Here is a 20699-nt window from a genome sequence, read left to right on the forward strand (position 1 = left end):
TTCACAAGGAAATTGTATGGTTTCAATTGGATGTTTGCTTTCTGATGCATGAGTGGATCTAGGGCCTTTTTCCTGTCCCACAGAATAACTGCTTTAATAAGACTATATCATTCAGTCTGGTCTGGAGACTTAACTCGTCTCAGTGCAAATTGTCGCTTAACACCATATAGAAGGTAAACTTCGTGCTACAGGATGCGCTTCGCTCGCGGCAAAGATGAAGGCCCCGGTGAGAGTGAATGGGTGTGAGAGCAGGGGGTTGAGCGGGAGGGGGAGGGTGAGTGAGAGCGGGGGTGGGGGTGCCAGAGAGAGGGAGCCTATATGAGGAAATTGTGAAGGAGTGTGTATGTGTGTGTGTGTGAGAGAGATTGGGAGCTCGTGTGTATGAAAAAGGGATCGTGTGTTATGTGAAGGTGCTAGTCTGTGTGAAGGGATTGTGTATGTATGAGCCAGAGCCTGTGTGAAGGGGTGCATGAGAGAGAGAGGGAGCTCGTGTGGGTGTGTATGCAAGAGAGAGTGACCCTGTATGAGGGAATTGTGTGCAAGAGAGTGAGGGTGTGTGTGTACTAGAGAGAGGGAGGGACAGAGGGAGCCTGTGTGAGGGGCAGTACTGAGAATGCAGTCAAACTCTGGGACTGGTGATAGTGGAAAAGGTTGAGCCTAGAGGTGGAGGGGAGAGAGGACTGGCAAGTGGAGGAGTTGGGGCCTGAGAGGGCAAAGTGGCCAGGGGAGTAGGGAGAGCAAGTGGAAGGGACCCTTACAGTGAATCTTTAGGGAAATTCTGCTCAAAATATTTAAAATTCTGCATCTCTAATAACTTTTTTCTGTATTAATTTAAAATGTAATTACTTAGACAGTCATGTAAATTATTTTGACCAGTATAAAATTTGCAGAATTTTGCAGAAATAAGGGGTTTTTTTGCGCGGAATTCCCCCAGGAGTAGAGCTTATTTCAGGTGAAGCTTCCCACTGGGGCCGATGCAGTACAGTGCGCTCAGCCAAGCTCACTGTATAACCCGCAGTCTGACATGGGTTAAATAGGCACTAATCCACCCCCAATGCAATAGGGGATTAGCACCTATTTAACGCGTGTCCGCGGAGTGAATGCGATAGTGATCATCTAATGCAAATGCATGTGAATGGTATTACTCATTCACGCCGCATTCAAAAAAAAGTGTGCGTCTCAGACGCACATTTAGCTCTCAGTTTATTAATGCCTGCTTGGAGCAGGCGTTAATAGCTGAGCACATGTAAAAGTACAGAAAAGCAGAAAAAAACTGCTTTTCTGACTTAAGTAAAAAAAAAAAAAAACAAAAACCCTCAACAGACCACAGTTATGAAGACTGGCGGTTACCGGCGTTGGTTTTCATAAGTGGCAACTGCCGCGGGTTTGTTAGCAAGTGACCCTAGTGCCTCCTTGCTAGCGCGATCCCCTAATTTGCTTAAAGCATGGAGCCCCCCTTGCGGGCACCATGCGCATGTTAAGAAAGCAGGTGCTGACTTTTCAGCTCCCGATTTCCGCGTTTTTTATAGCATCAGCCCCACTGTGACTTGCAACATTAGTGTGGTAGTAGCACAGCTGATGAAAACTCCTGTTGAATCTTTAGACTTCTGTGAGCTGAAGTACTTGCTCTGGAATGTCATGTTTGGTGGCCACTTCAGCATGCAGAGTCTGTAAACTCCAGGCCCTAGTGACTTTAAGATATTTTTTTTTTTGGGCAGGGGGTGGAATAGTGGTTCTGTGCATGCATCAAGAGTGCCTGCCTAAGGTAGTGTCAGACTTCTACCTTAACCAGTCAAATCATCCTCCCAACTTTCTTTCCTAGGCCATGTATCCATAAAACTGAACTAGTCTTGCATAGAAACCTTAGTCTTCTATCTGGAGTGCACTGAAGCTCAAAAAACTGAGTGCCCTTTAAGGAATTTTTTTTTTTTTTTTTTGACACCAACAAACCTACAGCTGCCATTACCAAGCACGCCCTTTCTAATTGGATAGTAAATGGCATATTTCTGTTCATGCCCTAGTAGGTCTAATTATGGATGGGCATATTAAGTCTTATAATATTACAGCTAATGATGGCTTTGGTCCCCACCTTAAACTGACCTCCCTGGAAGAGATATGTAAGACTGTGACATGGAGGTCAGTCCACACATTACTGTTTAGATTTAGTAGGCTTGTGTTGTGGTGGGTCCGAGTTGGGGGGTTTTGTGAGGGAGAGGAGTTTGACGTGCACACACACGATGATAGACTAACTACTGCATGAGATATGAGTATATGTGTGTATTTGCATAATATTTATAAGAGATTCAGTACAAACTAGAAAGCAAGTTATATAGCAATTTGAACAAAGTAAATATCTTCCCCCCAGCTAAAAGGAATAATATGTACAAATGGCGTACGGATAAGCAGTCTCTTTACTGTAAGAGTACCCTCTGACTCTTAAGGCAGTGATCAAAAGCATTTCCTCTTATGAAGACTGGAATGGTATTGGAGATTCTGGGTCTTTGCAGAGTTGTTTGTGCTGACCTGATTGGGCCCAGCTCTCGGCTGGAATCCACTGGTAGACCCTGGAGAGGGTGATAACTCAGTTTGCACATGCTCAATATGTTACTTCTTTCTTCCTGGTATCTTTAGTCCTCCTCTGAGGATTCTGCCAAGTCCACTTTCAGCAAGCTACATGTTTCAGCTCAATCTAATAGTGATGGGTTAGTTGTCTTTTATATTGCCTGTTTCATCATTTTGTACATCATTCTCTCTCATATGTGGGACTACTAGCCCTTTACATACCAATCTGTCCTGCAGAATGTATTTGAGGTTTGGCATACAGCTCCATTCCTCCCAGTTCCCCCTCCCCCTCCCCTCCCTCCCCCTCCCCCTGGGCCTACTATTATTTCCAGGCTACCTTAAAAAAAAAAAAAAAAAAAAAGGCTTTTGCCATTAAAAAAAAATTGAGTTTTCAGTTTTCTAAAATAGATTTTTTTTGTTTTTTGTTGAAGGCAGAATTAGCTAGCAATTTCCCACTTGTGAGGATTCATATTCTGCTTGTCCTAGGAGAAAGCAAAATGTTGCTTACCTGTAATGGGTGTTTTTCCGAGGACAAGAAGGTGCAGGTCCTCCCAGAATACATCCACCTCCCCTTGGAGTTGATTCCTATGTATTAGCTAAATTAATAACTGTAATGCGAGACAACACATGTGCTCAGAGCTTGCCAAAAGTTTCTAGAGGCTTAGGAGTCATCTTCACTGGCCAGACTTGGTTGGATTATATCACTCACCTGTGATGACCTACATCCAGCTGTCCTCAGAGAACCTGTTACAGGTAAGCAATTTTAGCTTTATCTATAGATTTAGTAGGTGTGCAGTAGTTGTGCAGTCTTCACAGTTTAACAATTCTTTCCATTTTTTTATTCTTAGTTCATTAATCTTGCAAGAACACTTCAGGCGCACATGGAGGATCTTGAAAGTAGGTTACATTTTCAATGGTTTTCCTTACGCATTACTGTTAAGAATATAAAGTATATGCAAATTCAGATCATGTTATAGGATATGTTTGTTACAGAAATCACTTGGAGAAGCTGCATAGAATTTTAAGGGTTTGTTTTTTTTTTAATTTCCAAGGACTTCTGAACCTGACTTGGCAGTGCTTTTATTGGTGGAGTTGTCAAAATACTTTATTTTTTTTAATCTTTTTATTTTAATACCAGGCAACATACAAAACCAGTATTCAAATATAATCAAGTTGTACTGAGCAAGTTACTATACATTACAACAACATACCAAGACCCCCAATCAACGAGAATTATAGAACTTCCAGTGTGGATCCCAAGCCTGGTCATAAAATGCTACATTCTCATAATATGTAGGTTAGCTTTTCTATTAAGGCTACAGAATGAACTTGGAACTCATCTGTTTTCCAGTGTAGATACTGATTTCCACTTTCAAGCAATAGAAAAACGAGCAGCATGCAACAATTGTATCAACATCTTCTGAAATTTGCCCATCATCTGCATTTCCCCCTATTAACCCAAGGAGACACACCTCTGGTGTTAAACAGAGAACAATACTCGATTTGCCCAATGAGCTGGCCAACCCTCATTCAAAAAGCAAAAATATAAGGACACCGCACCATGTATGTAAATAATAACAGCAGAGATACTGAGGCTGAAAACTTTAAGAGCAAAGGGTTTCTCACAGGACAAGCAGGATGGTTGTCCTCACAAATGGGTGACATCGAGGATGGAGCCCAACCATGGAAAACTTCTGTCAAAGTTTCAGGAACTTTGACTGGCCCCTACTGGGCATGCCCAGCATGGCACTAACCCTGCAGCCAGCAGGGGTCTCCCTTCAGTCTTCTTTTTTCCGCATAGCAGTTGCCACGCGGTTAAGGAGCTCTTACCACATTCCTGACAGGAATCTCTTCATTCTTATTCTTGAAGAAAAAATTGCCCCTCGGGGTTTCCCTTCTTCAATTTTTACTCCGCGGTACTTCGGTAAGTTTTTTGCCGTCGTTTTTGTCGACTACTGTTGAATTTGGCCCTCGAGGCCTGTTGGCAGTCGACCGTCCCGCGGCTAAATTTTTGGCCTATGGCCATGGCGTCGGGGTTCCGTCTGTGCCTGGACTGCACACGTACTATGTCCATCACAGACCCACATAGAGTCTGTGTTTTGTGTTTAGGGAATGAGCATGATGTCCTCACTTGCACCAAATGTGCCTTAATGATACCAAAAGGTCGCAAAGCTAGAATGGAGAAGATGGGACTCCTTTTCCATGCTCATACTCCGACGCCATCGATTGCATCGATGTCATCGGAACCGGCACCGTCGAAGTCCCATCGTCATCGACAGCCTCCCGGTGACCGTCCGCCATCGACGTCTTCACGGCCATCGACGCCTGTCCCTTCCCCCGAAGATCGAGGGGATCGGAAAGACAAACATCGCCATCGACGTCATAAGTCTCGGACCGTCGAGGAATCGAAGTCATCGACCTCCGTGCTGTCCGAGCCTCCGTCGAAGAAGTCTCTACCAGAAGTGGCACCGTCCACTCCTGTCTTGCAGACACAGAGGCAACCCTCACCCCTCCGGGGTTTGGGAGCCGCGATTCCACTGGTGATGGTGGTCCCTCCGGCTCAGCCTCCCTCTCCCGTAGAGCCGGGTCTTGTTACCCCAGGTCTCTGGGTAGAACTGGACCGGCTGGTCCAGGAGGCCATCGATAAGGCGATGCTACGGTTCCAGACTCCTTCGGCACCGATCCCGGCACCGAGAGTGGAACTGGTCACCGACCCGATTCCAGCAGCACTGGCACTGCTGCTTGCTCGGATGGAAGCGCTTATGAATGCCCTTCCACCGGCAACACCTGGGTCACCGACTGCCTTCTCATCAGGTGGAGAAACACAGTACCGAATTCCCCCTTCGGGGGTAGTTCCATCGGTGCCTTGTCGTCCCTCGCCACCGATACATTCCTCGGGGGCGATACGCACATCAGCTCCACCGAGATTTTCGATGACGACACCGATTCCTTCGATGCCGGCACCGATGCCGGCACAGATTCCATCGAGGAAATTCTCGATGCCCCGGTAATTCCTTCGAATCTCTCGGAGCCTCAACCAGGGCCTTCAGGTATTCAGCCCCCTCATGGTCCTACAGGTCAGCAGCCTGATCCTTATGACACCTGGGGTGATGATACCTCTACTGACACTGATGATTTGCCTTCACCACCCTCTCCTGCGGAGAGTAGAAAGTGTTCTCCCCCTGAGGACCTCTCTTTCATAAATTTTGTGAAGGACATGTCTGAGTTGGTCCCTTTTCAGCTTCAATCAGAACAAGATGACAGGCACCAGATGATAGAGTTGCTCCAATTCTTGGATGCCCCTAAAGTCATTACCTCTATTCCAATTCATCAGGTTTTTCTGGACCTTCTAAAAAAAGAATTGGGAATCTCCTGGTTCTGTTGCTCCAGTGAACAAAAAAGCTGACTCTACTTATCTTGTACAGTCAGCACATGGCTTTCAGAAACCACAATTAGATCATCACTCTGTTGTGGTAGAATCAGCTCAAAAGAAAGCTAAAAGATTAAAGCCACATTCTTCCATACCTCCTACTAAGGAAAATAAATTCCTAGATAGTATAGGTAGGAAAGTATACCAAGGAGCTATGCTAATTTCCAGAATAGCTTCTTATCAATTGTATATGACCCAATACAATAGGGTCATCCTGAAACAGATGCAGGAGTATTCAGATGCCTTACCAGAGCAGTTCCAGCCACAGCTTCAGTCCCTACTAAATAAAGGGTTTGAAGCTGGGAAGCATGAAATAAGAACAGCTTATGACATCTTTGATGCTTCCACTAGACTTTCTGCTACGGCCATCTCTGCCAGACGCTGGGCTTGGCTTAAGTCGTCTGACCTTCGCCCGGAAGTTCAGGACAGGCTCTCTGATTTGCCCTGCCTAGGGGATAATTTATTTGGTGAGCAAATTCAGCAAATTGTTGCAGAACTGAAGGATCATCATGAGACACTTAAACAGCTCTCATCTATTCTTTCTGACTTGCCTTCTAAACAACCATTTAAGAAGGACTCAAAAAAGTCATTCTTCCGTCCACGGAAGTATTATCCCCCACTAGCCAAGTCTAGGCCTGCGAGGCCTTACCATAAAACTCAGCCTCGTCAGTCTCGAAAACAAAATCCCGCAGCAGCTCCACAACCTGGCCCTGCATCGGGTTTTTGACTTTCAATCAGAGAGCAGATGCCAAATCCCTCTTCCAACTATACCAGTTGGAGGTCGGTTAAGCCACTTTCTAGAAAAATGACAGCATATCACCACAGATCAATGGGTGATAGCGATAATTGCACAGGGTTACCACCTCAACTTCCTGACTCTCCCTTCAGACTTCCCACCCCTGCAGGCATGGAGACTCACCGATCACTCTATTATTCTAGAGCAGGAGGTTTCCCTTCTCCTCCAGTCAAGCGCTATAGAACCCGTTCCTCCCTTACAAGGACTAGGGTTCTACTCCAGGTACTTTCTGATCCCAAAAAAGTCAGGAGGACTTCGACCAATCCTGGACTTACGAGCCCTCAACAAGTACCTTCACAAAGAGAAGTTCAAGATGGTAACCCTGGGCTTGCTTCTCCCTCTGCTGCAAAGAGGGGACTGGCTATGCTCTCTAGACCTAAAAGATGCCTATACTCACATTGCGATAGCTCAGTCTCATCGCAAATACCTCCGTTTTTTAGTAGGCCGAAATCACTACCAATACCGAGTGCTCCCTTTCGGCCTGGCATCCGCACCACGAGTTTTCACCAAATGCCTTGTTGTGGTTGCAGCTTTTCTCAGGAAGGAAGGTGTCCACGTCTACCCCTACCTGGACAATTGGTTAATCAGGGCCCCAACCCAGCAAATTGCTCGGTCCTCCCTGACCCTAACAATTCAAACTCTGCTTTCTCTAGGGTTTCTTGTCAATTACGAGAAATCCTACTTAATCCCATCTCAGACCTTATCCTTCATTGGGGCAGACTTGGACACCTTACAGGCAAAAGCCTTCCTTCCTCATCCACGGGTTCAAACCCTTGTGTCCCTAGCTCTCTAGCTGCAGTCTCAACCTACAGCTACAGCTCGCCACTTCCTCATTCTACTGGGACACATGGCCTCCTCAGTTTATGTGACTCCCATGGCCCGTCTGGCCATGAGAGTCACACAATGGACTCTGAGATTGCAATGGACCCAAGCTGTTCAGCCTCTGTCCTCCATTGTTCGCATCACCGATGCACTCCGTCTGTCTCTTGCCTGGTGGACAAATCAATTCAACCTCCTACAGGGCTTGCCTTTTCTTCCACCAGACCCTCAGGTAATCCTCACCACCGCTTCCAACATCGGTTGGGGAGCCCATGTAAACAATCTACAAACTCAAGGATTCTGGTCACTAGAGGAAGCCAAACACCAGATAAATTTCCTGGAGCTGCGAGCAATTCGCTATGCTCTCAAGACTTTTCAGGATTGCCTATCGAACCACGCAATCTTAATTCAGACGGACAACCAGGTGGCCATGTGGTACATAAGCAGGGAGGCACAGGCTCCTTCCTTCTGTGTCAGGAAGCCGCGCAGATTTGGGCAGAAGCCCTCTCCCACTCCATGTACCTCAGGGCCACCTACCTGCCGGGAGTAGACAATGTATTGGCAGACCAGCTGAGCCGTGTCTTCCAACCACACGAGTGGTCCCTCAATCCCTTGGTAGCGACCTCTCTGTTTCACAAATGGGGTTATCCCCACATAGACCTCTTTGCGTCCCCTCAGAACCACAAAGTAGACAATTACTGCTCTCTCATTCGGAGCCAGCACTCTCGGCTGAGGGATGCATTCTCCCTCACGTGGACAACCGGTCTGCTCTATGCATTCCCTCCACTTCCTCTTCTGTCGAAGACTCTCGTGAAGCTGCGTCAGGACAGGGGAACTATGATCCTGATAGCACCGCACTGGCCACGCCAATTGTGGTTTCCCATACTCCAGGATCTCTCCATCCGCAGGCACATTCCTCTGGGAAAGGACCCGCATCTGATCACTCAAAACAACGGATGCCTCCTCCATCCCAACCTCCAAGCCTTGTCCCTGACGGCATGGATGTTGAAAGGTTAGTCCTTCAGCCATTTAACCTTTCAGATTCAGTTTCTCGTGTCCTGATCGCTTCACGAAAGCCTTCCACAAGGAAATCTTATTCCTACAAATGGAAAAGGTATACATCATGGTGCACTTCTCAGTCCCTTGATCCCCTTTCCTGTCCAATCTCTAAATTCTTGGACCATCTCTGGCATCTATCAGAATCAGGTCTAAAGACCTCTTCCATTAGAATGCATGTCAGTGCGGTAGCCGCCTTCCATAAAGGTATCGGGGGGTGTCCCTATTTCAGTACAACCCCTTGTTACACGTTTTCTTAAAGGATTGCTCCATTTGAAGCCACCTTTACATCCTCCGGCCCCTTCTTGGGACCTTAACCTGGTTCTTGGTCGCCTTATGAAACCACCTTTTGAACCTCTTTACTCCTGTGACTTAAAATATCTCACATGGAAAGTATTATTCCTTTTGGCTATTACTTCAGCTCGCAGGGTTAGTGAATTACAGGCCCTAGTTACCTATCCGCCTTACACTAAACTCCTGCAGGACCGGGCGGTACTCCACACTCACCCTAAATTTTTACCTAAGGTAGTTTGAGTTTCATATTAATCAATCCATCATACTACCTATCTTCTTTCCCAGGCCCCACTCCAACTCCGGGGAACAGACTCTGCATACCCTAGACTGTAAACGGGCTCTAGCTTTCTATCTAGACCGTACAGTTGCCCACAGGAAGAGCACTCAATTATTCGTCTCTTTCCATCCTAACAAGTTAGGGCAACCTGTGGGTAAGCAGGCTCTTTCCTCCTGGTTGGCGGATTGCATCTCCTGCTATCAGCAAGCTGGCATTCCTTTTCAAGACCATGTTAAAGCACACTGAGAGGGCCATGGCGACTTCAGTAGCACACCTTCGATCGGTGCCGCTTCCTGACATCTGCAAGGCTGCAACCTGAAGTTCCCTCCATACATTTGTTTGGACAAAGCTGGAAGACAGGATTCCATCTTCGGCCAATCTGTCTTGCGTAACCTTTTTCCAACATGACGTACCAACACCCTTCCACCTTCCCGGTAGGGTGCGGATGCCCTCTCCCAAATTCCACCCCAGTTGTTGTGCCTGTTGCACGCCGTTGGGTACATTTGGTGCATGTTCGGACATCCTCAGCTCGGTACTCCCCCATTTGTGAGGACAACCATCCTGCTTGTCCTGTGAGAAAGCAAATGTTGCTTACCTGATGTAACAGGTGTTCTCACAGGACAGCAGGATGTTAATCCTCACGAAACCCGCCCGCCACCCCGCGGTGTTGGGTTCGTTTTTATTTTTCGGCACTGCCAGTAGCTTTGAAACAAGACTGAAGGGAGACCCCTGCTGGCTGCAGGGTTAGTGCCGTGCTGGGCATGCCCAGTAGGGGCCAGTCAAAGTTCCTGAAACTTTGACAGAAGTTTTCCGTGGTTGGGCTCCATCCTCGATGTCACCCATTTGTGAGGACTAACATCCTGCTGTCCTGTGAGAACACCTGTTACATCAGGTAAGCAACATTTGCTATCTATAATTACATAAGTCTCACCATTAATTCCGCCCTCCTTGCACATAAAGAAGACATATGGGCTCTTGTCCATATTCTCCTCCAGATCTTCATTTTCAGCTGTAACCCCAGATCCTCAGCCCACTGCATCTACATCTTTAAGATGGGTTTTAAATCAGGATATGGCTGGGTAATTGCCCGATACAACACTGAGCACACCTTTTTTTTTTTTTAACGAAACCCATCATGAAAGCAAGTTCTAGTGGAGTGGGGCATATCCAAATCCAGCCTTCATTTCCCATGTTAGCCAACAGCCTGTTCAAGTTATCATAATATAATATGTCTGGGATTGATCTGAAATCTCACTCTTCTTGCACTTTGGTAAAGGATTTAGATCTGTCCTGTTCATAGAGATGGCCCAGGCAATATAAATCACTCTCATCACTGCTTAGCCTCTAGACTAAATGATTGGTTTCTTGGCTTCCTGTCAGATGAATCCAGAACAAGTGGGTTCATGCTCCCCAACCAGCAGATGGAGAAGGAGCAAACTGATGTCACAGTATGTATATATTTTAATACATCAGTTTGCTCCTTCTCCATCTCATATATATGTATCCCTGCCATGACAGCCTTCCAGTGTTCTCCATCTCCATCAGATGGTGGACGTGCATCTTCCAACTGGGGGATTGCTTTATTTTAAAGAAAAGAAATTAACTGCAAGTTCTGATCTCCTAGACCTTGAAAATGCTCGGGGTTGCTAGGACAGGTTCCGTGCCCGTGCCAAAGAGAAATCCCATTTTGGTTTCCTTGCATAAAGCCTCTTGTTTTTTTCCCACAGTGATAGAGGCCATTCAAGAATTGATTGATCTTGAGTGGGGTGCCCCAGAGACTAATTTCAAAAGGGGGTCTGATTTTGGGAGGCCTGTACGCTCTAGATCGAGTAGTGAGAGAATGCTTATATTTTCCGAAGGTAGATGCACTTGTGTGTGCAGTTTCCAAGCAGACCACAATTCCTGTGGAAGGAGGAGCAGCCTTGAAAGATGCTCATGATAGAAAGATTGAGACTGTCCTTAAGCAGGCATTTGAAGTAGGGGCAATGACCTTGCAGATTGCTGCTGCTTCTTATTCCTTGGTGGCTCGCTCTTGTTTGCTTCTCTCCCAGGAGGCTAATGATTTGGGGGTAAATTCCAGGGCAGTTATGGAACAAGCTGCTGCCGCCTTGGCCTATGTGGGCTGTGGTTTGGTCCGCAGTTCAGCCAGAGGGGTGGCTTTGATAGTAGCGGCCAGGCGCCAGTTATGGTTGAGAAATTGGTCGCTAATGTGACCTCCAAGGCTAACCTCACCAAGTTGCCCTCTAATGGCTCCCTTTTATTTGGGAGCAAGTTGGAGAAACTGGCCATTAAGTGGGGTGAATCTCCGGTTTCTCGTTTGCTGAGGATAAAAAGCAGACGCAGTGCTCCTTTACACTCTTCTCTGATCCAATTCTCTAGTCGCCCAACAAAAAAAAATCAATCAGATTTGTCTGACAGGACCTTCCCCTGGTGAGTCCATGCTGTCTTGGATTGAGCAACCCACTGGATTGTAGATAGTTCCCTATCCTTTCCTTCAGCAGAGTCTCCATTAATTTTCCCACCATTGAGGTGAGGCTAACCGGCCTGTAGTTTCCAGTCTACTCTATGCTACCACTCTTGTGAAGCGAGAACACCATCGCTCTTCTCCAATCACTCGGCAACACTCCCGTTTCCAAGGATCTATTGAACAGGCCACACAGCAGACCCGCCAGTAAACTCTGTGCTCCCTCATTATCCTGGGATGAACCTCATTGGGCCCCATGCCTTTGTCTACTTTGAGCTTTCCCAGCTTTTTCCATGCATTCTCTTCTGTAAATGGAGTTTTGCCTACTCCACCCCCTTGTACAGTCTTGTTAACTAGCGATAGTACTTCTCCAGTGTCGTCTTTAGTGAACACCGAACTGAAGTATTTGTTTAATATTTCCACCATTTCTTCGTCTCTCTCCACAAATTGATCCTTGTCACCTTTCAATTTCACTATACCTCTTTGGACCGTTCTCCTTTCTCTGATGTATCTGAAAAATGTTTTTCACCTTGTTTTACCTCTTTGGCAATCCTTTTTTGTGCCAGATTTTTTGCTTTTTTGATTATTTTTTTCATCAAGTTTTTTGTCAGATATTCTGTTCTTTTTGGGATCCTTTATAATTCTTGAATGCTGCTTTTTTTTTTTTTTTGCTTTTGTTAGCCACTTCTTTTGAGAACCAGATAGGTTTCTTATTTTCCCGTTGATAGCAGGGCTGAATTAGCCATGCTGTCATGGGAACTGCCAATCAGGGCCCGGGAGGCGGAGCTTAACAAGCAGAGTGTAGATTTTTCAGTCTCTGCAGCTGCGCGTGTGTTCCCACGCAGGAAAGTAACAGATTCTCCTCAGTCTATTTTTTCCGCACGCGGGAGCGCACGCGGAGCTGATTTCTCCTCACATCTTTTTTCAAACCGAAAATGTCCAAGAAGCCCTCGGGCTTCAAGCCGTGTCCCAGCGGTAAGATCATGTCTGTCACCGATGGACATGATCGTTGTTACTGCTGTTTGGGACCGGACCACAATCAAATAGATGGTGATTTTTGTGGACGGATGTCCCCGCGAGCCCAGCGTCACAGGGCCTACAGAATGCTGGAACTAAAAGCAGTGGACAAGCAGTTGACAGCACACTTCACCGGGGCCGATGTCGCTGGCACCACCCCTGAGGAAACGAGCCTCGTCGTGGGACCCACAGGCCTCCAGGACTGGAGGTAGGGAGGACAGGCGTCCCAAAGACCAGGGCGAATCCCAGGGACTTGGGACACATAGCACTGATGCTGCTCGAGTCCCCTTGTCTAAACGGGGGGCTTCGAGAAGGCAATCACCGCCAGCCATGTCAAAACGGCGCCGACGGGCGCACAGGGATCCATCGGCGCCGAGGGAGCCGCGGCCTATATTGAATATTGAGCAGACAGCTTCCCAAATGGAGCAGACTGCTCAGCTAAAGCATGCGATGCCAAAAAAAAAAAAAAAAACCACCGCTCGGCGCTGCACATGAAACATAGGGAGGCCGGAGTCTGGATCGGTTATGGGACTGGCACAAGTGTGCCGAGATTTGATAAAGCAATTGGAGCCCTTATCGAAGCCAATAGCGCAGAGAGCTGAGACACACAAAAGACAAGCTTCTCCAGTAAGGAACCATACGTCTTCAAAAAGATCCACTTCCGGGAGAAATTCTACACAGGGTAGTAAGCATTCAGACGGACATAATGTCTCTAAGAGTCATGGTAGAAGCTCCTCTTCCTCGTCGAAGACGTAAGCATGTACACAGACATGGTCGGCACTCCAAACATTACAGACCTTCCCAGTTTGAGGGCACATCATCAGCCTCATCCTCCTCCCATCATACGGGACTATCGGGAAGGTCAAGCCTATCTGAGAGAGAGTACATGTACCATCTTCTGCTTCCTCTTATTCTATCTCCACGTCAAGTGACACAAGGGAATCATCCAGACATCAGGCTGGGCGTGATACTAATCCCTCGGAAGGGGACAAAAGTTCAAGAGCTAATACCCCACAACCAGATCACCCAAATATTCACCCGGATGAACCGCTGCCATTAGGTGCACCTCATGAATGCCCTCCAATACCGCCACAGACGAGGAAGGCGTTTTGGGAACTCTCATAATCCCTAGTGCAATTTTTTTTTACACACTGCAGTCATCCTTTACTTTGCTGCCGGAATCTCCATCTAGTCGTAAAGAACTGACGGGGCAGCCACGTTTGTTCCCGATGGAACCATCACCTGTACCAGTACCCCCATAGCCCTTTTCATCAGCCCTCTCACACTCTTCTCAGAGGGATTCTGTATTGTCACACTCTTCACCTACTTCCTCCACCGGCTATCCTTCGGATCCGCCGGATCAACCACCTGAACCGTATTCTCCCCCGGAGGATCTTCCTTATCCAAAGTTCGTAGATAAGATGGGAGCTATTTTACGGTTAGAGGTACAGAAATTACCAGAACCCAGGGCTGAAACGTTGGGCCTGCTAAAGATCTTTGATACGCGAACCTACATAGCTTCCGCCACACAATGTGTTACACAGTGTCCTTCAAAAATCATGGGAAACCCCGTTCACATTGTCAGCAGTTTCTAGGAAAACGGACTTAAAATTTAAAATGCAAAAGCCGTCCACATATTCCACTCCACAATTACTGCATGAGTCTATAGTAGTGGAATCAGCGTTACAAAGTTCAAGGAAGTTGAAAACGCATGCGTCCAATCCCCCTGGCAAAGATAATAAATGCCTGGATGATTTTGCTAAACGGGTATACCAAAACGCAATGCTAACAGCACGCATTCATCATCACCAATTCTATATGGTACAGTATATGTATGAATGCATCCAGGCAACCAAAGGAATGTTTACCTAGACAGGGGACAACATTCCTTCTCCTATCTTAGATATGGAAGAATGCTCCTGTCATCTGCTCCGAGCAGAATACAAAGGATTCGAAAACTCCTCTCGAGCATCAGCAACAGTGATAGCGGCACGCAGATTAGCTTGGCTGTGAAGGCCAGTGCCATACGAGAGGAATTACATGATAAACTAGCTAATCTCCCACGTTTGGGAGACAACCTGTTCGAGCGATTCCACGACACAGTTAGTAAACTAAAGGATCAGGCTCTCACAGTACAATCGTTAATGACTCCAGCATCTTCCAAAAGATATTACCATGCGTCTCATAGACAGCCATTCTCTCGCAGACTGTATTGTACCTATCAACCATTCAGAACACAATCTTATCCTGCATTTCAAAGGCAGCAAATGCACCCCCCCTCAGCAACAGCAGCAGAGGAGGGGAAAACCACGGCCGCAAAGACAACAACCACAGCAAGCAGCAGCCAGTGAAAACCTCAGTCTTTTTAGGTACCAGGCCACCACCTCCCCCGACGGAAGCCCCTCTTGGACGAATTACAGCTTGCTTCACCGCCTGGGAGTCCATAACATTGGATCAGTGGGTTCTGGAAATAGTAAAGAATGGTTCTCACAGGACAAGCAGGATGGTAGTCCTCACATATGGGTGACATCAGGATGGAGCCCAATCATGGAAAACTTCTGTCAAAGTTTCCAGAACTTTGACTGGCCCCTACTGGGCATGCCCAGCATGGCACTAACCCTGCAGCCAGCAGGGGTCCCCCTTCAGTCTTCTTTTTTCCACGCAGCAGTAGCCTCGTGGTTTAGGAACTCTGAAGAGATTCCTGACAGGAATTTTCCTCCATAAAGGTGTCGGATGTCCCTATATCTGTATAACCCCTCGTAACTCGTTTTCTGAAAGGCTTGCTCCATATCAAGCCACCTTTACGTCCTCCGGCCCCTTCTTGGGACCTTAACCTGGTTTTTGGGCGGCTCATGAAACCACCATTTGAACCTCTTCACTCCTGTGACCTAAAATATCTCACATGGAAAGTGATTTTCCTTTTGGCTATCACTTCAGCTCGCAGGGTTAGTGAGTTACAGGCCCTAGTTACCTATCCGCCTTACACTAAACTCCTGCAGGACCGGGCGGTACTCCGCACTCACCCTAAGTTTTTGCCTAAGGTAGTTTCGGAGTTTCACATTAATCAATCCATCATACTACCTATCTTCTTTCCCAGGTCCCACTCCAACCCAGGGGAACAGGCTCTGCATACCCTTGACTGTAAACGGGCTCTAGCATTCTACCTAGACCGTACAGCTGCCCACAGGAAGAGCACTCAGTTATTCGTCTCTTTCCATCCTAACAAATTAGGGCAACCTGTGGGTAAGCAGACTCTCTCCTCCTGGTTGGCAGACTGCATATCTTTTTGCTACCAGCAAGCAGGCATTCCTTTTCAAGACCATGTTAAAGCACACTCTGTGAGGGCCATGGCAACTTCAGTAGCACACCTACGATCGGTGCCGCTTCCTGATATTTGCAGGGCTGCCACCTGGAGTTCCCTTCACACTTTCGCAGCCCACTATTGCTTGGACAAAGCCGGAAGACAGGATTCCATCTTCGGCCAATCTGTCCTGCGTAAACTATTTCCAACGTGATGTACCAACACCCTTCCGCCTGCCCGGTGGGGTTCAGGATGCCCTCTACCAAATTCCACCCCAGTTGTTGTGCCTGTTGCACGCCGTTGGGTACATTTGGTGTATGTGCTGACATCCTCAGCTCGGTACTCACCCATATGTGAGGACTAACATCCTGCTTGTCCTGTGAGAAAGCAAGTGTTGCTTACCTGTAACAGGTGTTCTCACAGGACAGCAGGATGTTAGTCCTCACAAAACCCTCCCGCTGCCCTGCGGTGTTGGGTTCATAACATTTTGTTTTATTTTTTCGGCACTGCCTGTAGCTATCAAATAAGACTGAAGGGGGACCCCTGCTGGCTGCAAGGATAGTGCCATGCTGGGCATGCCCAGTAGGGGCCAGTCAAAGTTCTGGAAACTTTAACAGAAGTTTTCCGTGATTGGGCTCCATCCTGATAATGTCACCCATATGTGAGGACTAACGTCCTGCTGTCCTGTGAGAACACCTGTTACAGGTAAGCAACACTTGCTATATCAACTTCAGTTTATAACCAAGCCCCAAATTCCACATCTAGTAACTCGGGGATCGAAAACACTACACCCCCAGCTCGCCCAAGAGATTGCCCTACTTCGCCATCAAAGGGTTATCAGATACATCCCTCAGGTGAACTGTTACAAGGGCTTCTACGCCCCATATTTCCTAATTCTAAAGAAATCCGGGGGTTATCGACCCATTCTGGACCTCCGGGACTTGAACAAATGGATAGTTCGGGAAAAATTCAAGATGGTTTCCCTGAAGTCCATTCTTTCCTTATTACAACCCAAGGACTGGATGTGCTCCATAGATCTGAAGGATGCTTACACACACATTCCAATCCACCAGTCCTCTTGGCAATACATGTGTTTTCAATACCACCAACAGCATTACCAATACAAGGTCCTTCCCTTTGGCCTCTCGGCAGCATCCAGAGTGTTCACCAAATGTATGGTGGTGGTGGCCCATCTTCGTCAACAAGGTATACTCTTTCCATACCTGGACGACTGGTTAACAGTAGCTTTGGACCCAATCTTATTAAAGGATCATCTCAACAGAACAATCAGTTGCCTTCAGGAACTGGGGTTGCTCATCAACTATCCAAAATCAATCCTGCAACCTACACAGGTTCTTCAATTCATAGGAGCTCGTCTGGACACCATTCACACCAGAGCATTCCTTCCGGAAGACAGGAAGCTGACTAAGCATTCGCTTCTTCGATCGCTGCAGGAAATGCAGTGTCCAACAGCTCGAAACATTTTGACTATCTTGGGTCACATGGCAGAGAATTTCACGGTGTTGAACACAAAACTTCACGTGAGACTCTTACAGTGGGGTCTGAAACGCCAGTGTAAACAGCATTCACATCCATTGCAGAACCGTATAACATTGATGGCTCAGATGAAAAAGGACATAGACTGGTGGCTCCTTGCACCCACAATGGACAAGGGAGCCTTGTTCAGTCCTCCGCAACACAACGCAGTCCTCGCCACAGATGCATCCTGGAAAGGTTGGGGGACCTCATCTCGACCTATGGGAAACGCATGGCCTATGGTCACTAACCGAACAGACCCTGCAGATCAATCTACTGGAACTCAGAGCGATATGCAATGCCCTAAAAACCTTTCAGAAGTGTCTTCAAGGTCAACTAGTCATGATATATACGGCCAACCAAGTGGCAATGTTTTACATAAACAAACAAGCAAGGCGGGTCCGGTTCATGGCCCTTCTGCAGAGAAGCCCTACAAATCTTTCACCATGCACACAGACACTTGCATCTACAAGCAACTTACCTGCCAAGAATAGCAAACATCAGAGCGGACAGGTTGTCTCATTTTTCACCCGCACGAATGGTCGCTCAACCCAGAAGTGGTACAGACTATCTTCGCTCGTTGGGGAACTCTGAAAATAGATCGGTTTGCCACAAAAGCGAACACACAGCTTCCACAATTTTGCTCGATTCGAAAGAGCCTCACAACTCGCTCAGGACGCCTTCCTTATTCCATGGAAGTCCAATCTCCTATATGCCTTCCCACTGATTCCACTAATCACCAGAACAATTCAAAAATGCATATCTGACAACAGCCAATTGATCCTCATTGCTCCAGCATGGCCCAGACAACCATGGTACAGTTATCTTAAGTCTGTCGATCGCACCTCCAATTCACTTACCAAACCGCCCAGATCTTCTACTTCAGGAAGGGGGAGTGCTCATTCGTCCACTCCATGCCTCCCTCCATCTGACTGCATGGAGATTGAGCAGACACTATTAACGGCACAGGGGGTTTCTGCAGTAGCACAAGCAATACTTCTAGAATCCAGAAAGCCATCTACCAGGCGAAGTTATACTTTTAAATGGAAACGCTATTCCAACTGGTGTACAGCAAAAGGTATTCCACCCATAGACTGTTTGCCAATCCTCTTATTGGATTATCTCCATTCCCTATACCTGGCCAGGTTAGCAACATCTATACGAGTTCATCTCAGCGCGATTTCGGCATATCACAGGCCGATTAATAATCACTCTATTTGCTGAACATCCCTTGTTATCCAGATTCATCAGGGGTTTAATGCATCTTCGACCGCCAGTAGCTAAACCACCGGTTCCATGGAACCTCAACGTACTACTTGAACAACTCATGCTACCACCCTTCGAGCCCATGGATTCAGCACATATAAAATACCTCACCTGGAAAGTGGTATTTTTGGTAGCAGTAACATCTTCACGTAGGGTTAGTGAACTACAAGCACTAGTCCATTACGACCCATATCTACAGTTCTATCACAATAAAGTGATCCTCCGACCGCATCCAACCTTCCTTCCAAAGGTAATTTTGGCATTTCACCTCAACCAAGCAATAGAGTTGCCCACCTTTTTCCCAAAACCTCATTCTAATGACAGGGAACGTTTGTTGCACACCCTAGACTGTAAGCGAGCGTTGGCATATTACAAATGAAAAAAACACTCTACAAATTGTGTATCTCAGCTGTTCGTCTCCTTCAACCCAAATGCCCCGGGATTACTGGTGGCTAAAAGAACCAACTCCAGCTGGATTGTACAATGTATTCAGTTTTGTTACAACAAGCAAGACTTACGACTCCCTTCGCTCCCACGAGCTCATCAAGTTCGAGCCATGGCTACCTCCATAGTACATCTTAGAAATGTGCAACCAGTGGACATTTGCAAGGCGGCCACATGGTCGTCACTCCATACGTTCACTTCTCATTACTGCATAGACAGTCAGCAGGGGATGCGAAGCTGGGACAGGCGATTCTACACACATTGCCTACTTAAAACAAGTGACTACCACAGGTATACATCATGCAGTGGATAAATTAATTGTGTGACTGGGAGCTTGGGACTCCCATGACAGCATGGCGAATTCAGCCCTGCTATCTATGGAAACACCGTTTACGGTAAGCAAACTTGCTTTTCTCTTACTCTTGTTTATTTTTCTCTCATAGATTTGTTGCTTTTGTAATTGTTCCTTTTAGTTTGGCCCACTGTTCCACCTCTCCCATTTTCTCCCAGTTTTCTAGTGCTACCTCCAGGTGTGTCCCCATTTCGACAAAGTCCATATTTTTGAAACACAAAATGTGGATCTTTGTGTAATTTCTCCATGTCTTATTTGGGATGTCAAACCATATTGTTTGACCACTGGTGTTGAGGTGGGCACCCACCCAGACAGAGACAATCTCCCCGTTACTGCACACTAGGTCAAGTATAACACCCTCCCTCAAGGGTTCCATTACCATTTGTTTGAAGAGAGCCCCTTGCAGTGCATCCACTAACTCTCTACTTATAGTAGTCAGTTCCTCCCTTAGATGAATCAGCTCCATGTTAATTTCAGACAGCTGAAGCCTGAGATTACTAAATAGTTAGATTATGTATTCTTAAGCTTATCTGATGTAGAACTCTTGTAAAATGCCCCTGGTCAGTCTCCCATCCAGAGCATCATGTGCTTAGGAATTCTGCCCCCAACCAGGTAGCTCTAGCTCAACCCTCCCCCAGTTATCTAGTAGAAACCAGTTTTCTGGGTACTCCAATGAATCACAGATTTGGATTTTTAAATATTAATAGCAAATATATTTTGACCTAACCAGCAAGCCCAAAATTCAAGCAGCAACCCAGAGAAAGGACCGCAGCAAAAAAAAAGTATCTAGATGGGAGATTTTGTTTGTTTAGCTTAATTTAGCTAGCCCCACATACAGCTTACAGCACAACAGAAAACTAAAAACCTCTACTGAAATCACTTCCCTTCGTTCACCCACAGGACTGGATGCATGCATTGAATTTGAAAGACGCTTTCTGCTGGTTCTCATTAATCCTGTTCATCAGAGATACTTGTGGGTTTGTTTGGGTGGGGGTGGGTGCACTACTAGTACAGAGTGCTTCTGTTCATCCTCTCAACAGAGTGTTCACGAAGTGTTTGGTAGTCGGGCTGCACAGAGCCGGAGG

General features: G+C 46.8%; 1 protein-coding gene across 3 annotated transcripts in view; it reads left to right on the top strand.

Moving 5' to 3' along the window:
• Window positions 1-20699, top strand: part of LOC115093599 (E3 ubiquitin-protein ligase MARCH7-like) — a 184058-nt gene that overhangs the window by 141581 nt on the left and 21778 nt on the right. For all 3 annotated transcript variants that reach the window (XM_029605579.1, XM_029605580.1, XM_029605581.1), the window contains exon 7: window positions 3411-3459. In XM_029605579.1, the coding sequence (XP_029461439.1) occupies window positions 3411-3459 (49 nt within the window). The remainder of the gene's footprint in view (window positions 1-3410; window positions 3460-20699) is intronic.

Source organism: Rhinatrema bivittatum, chromosome 6 (genome assembly GCF_901001135.1).
Source record: "Rhinatrema bivittatum chromosome 6, aRhiBiv1.1, whole genome shotgun sequence".
In the NCBI taxonomy this organism is placed as follows: Eukaryota; Metazoa; Chordata; class Amphibia; order Gymnophiona; family Rhinatrematidae; genus Rhinatrema; species Rhinatrema bivittatum.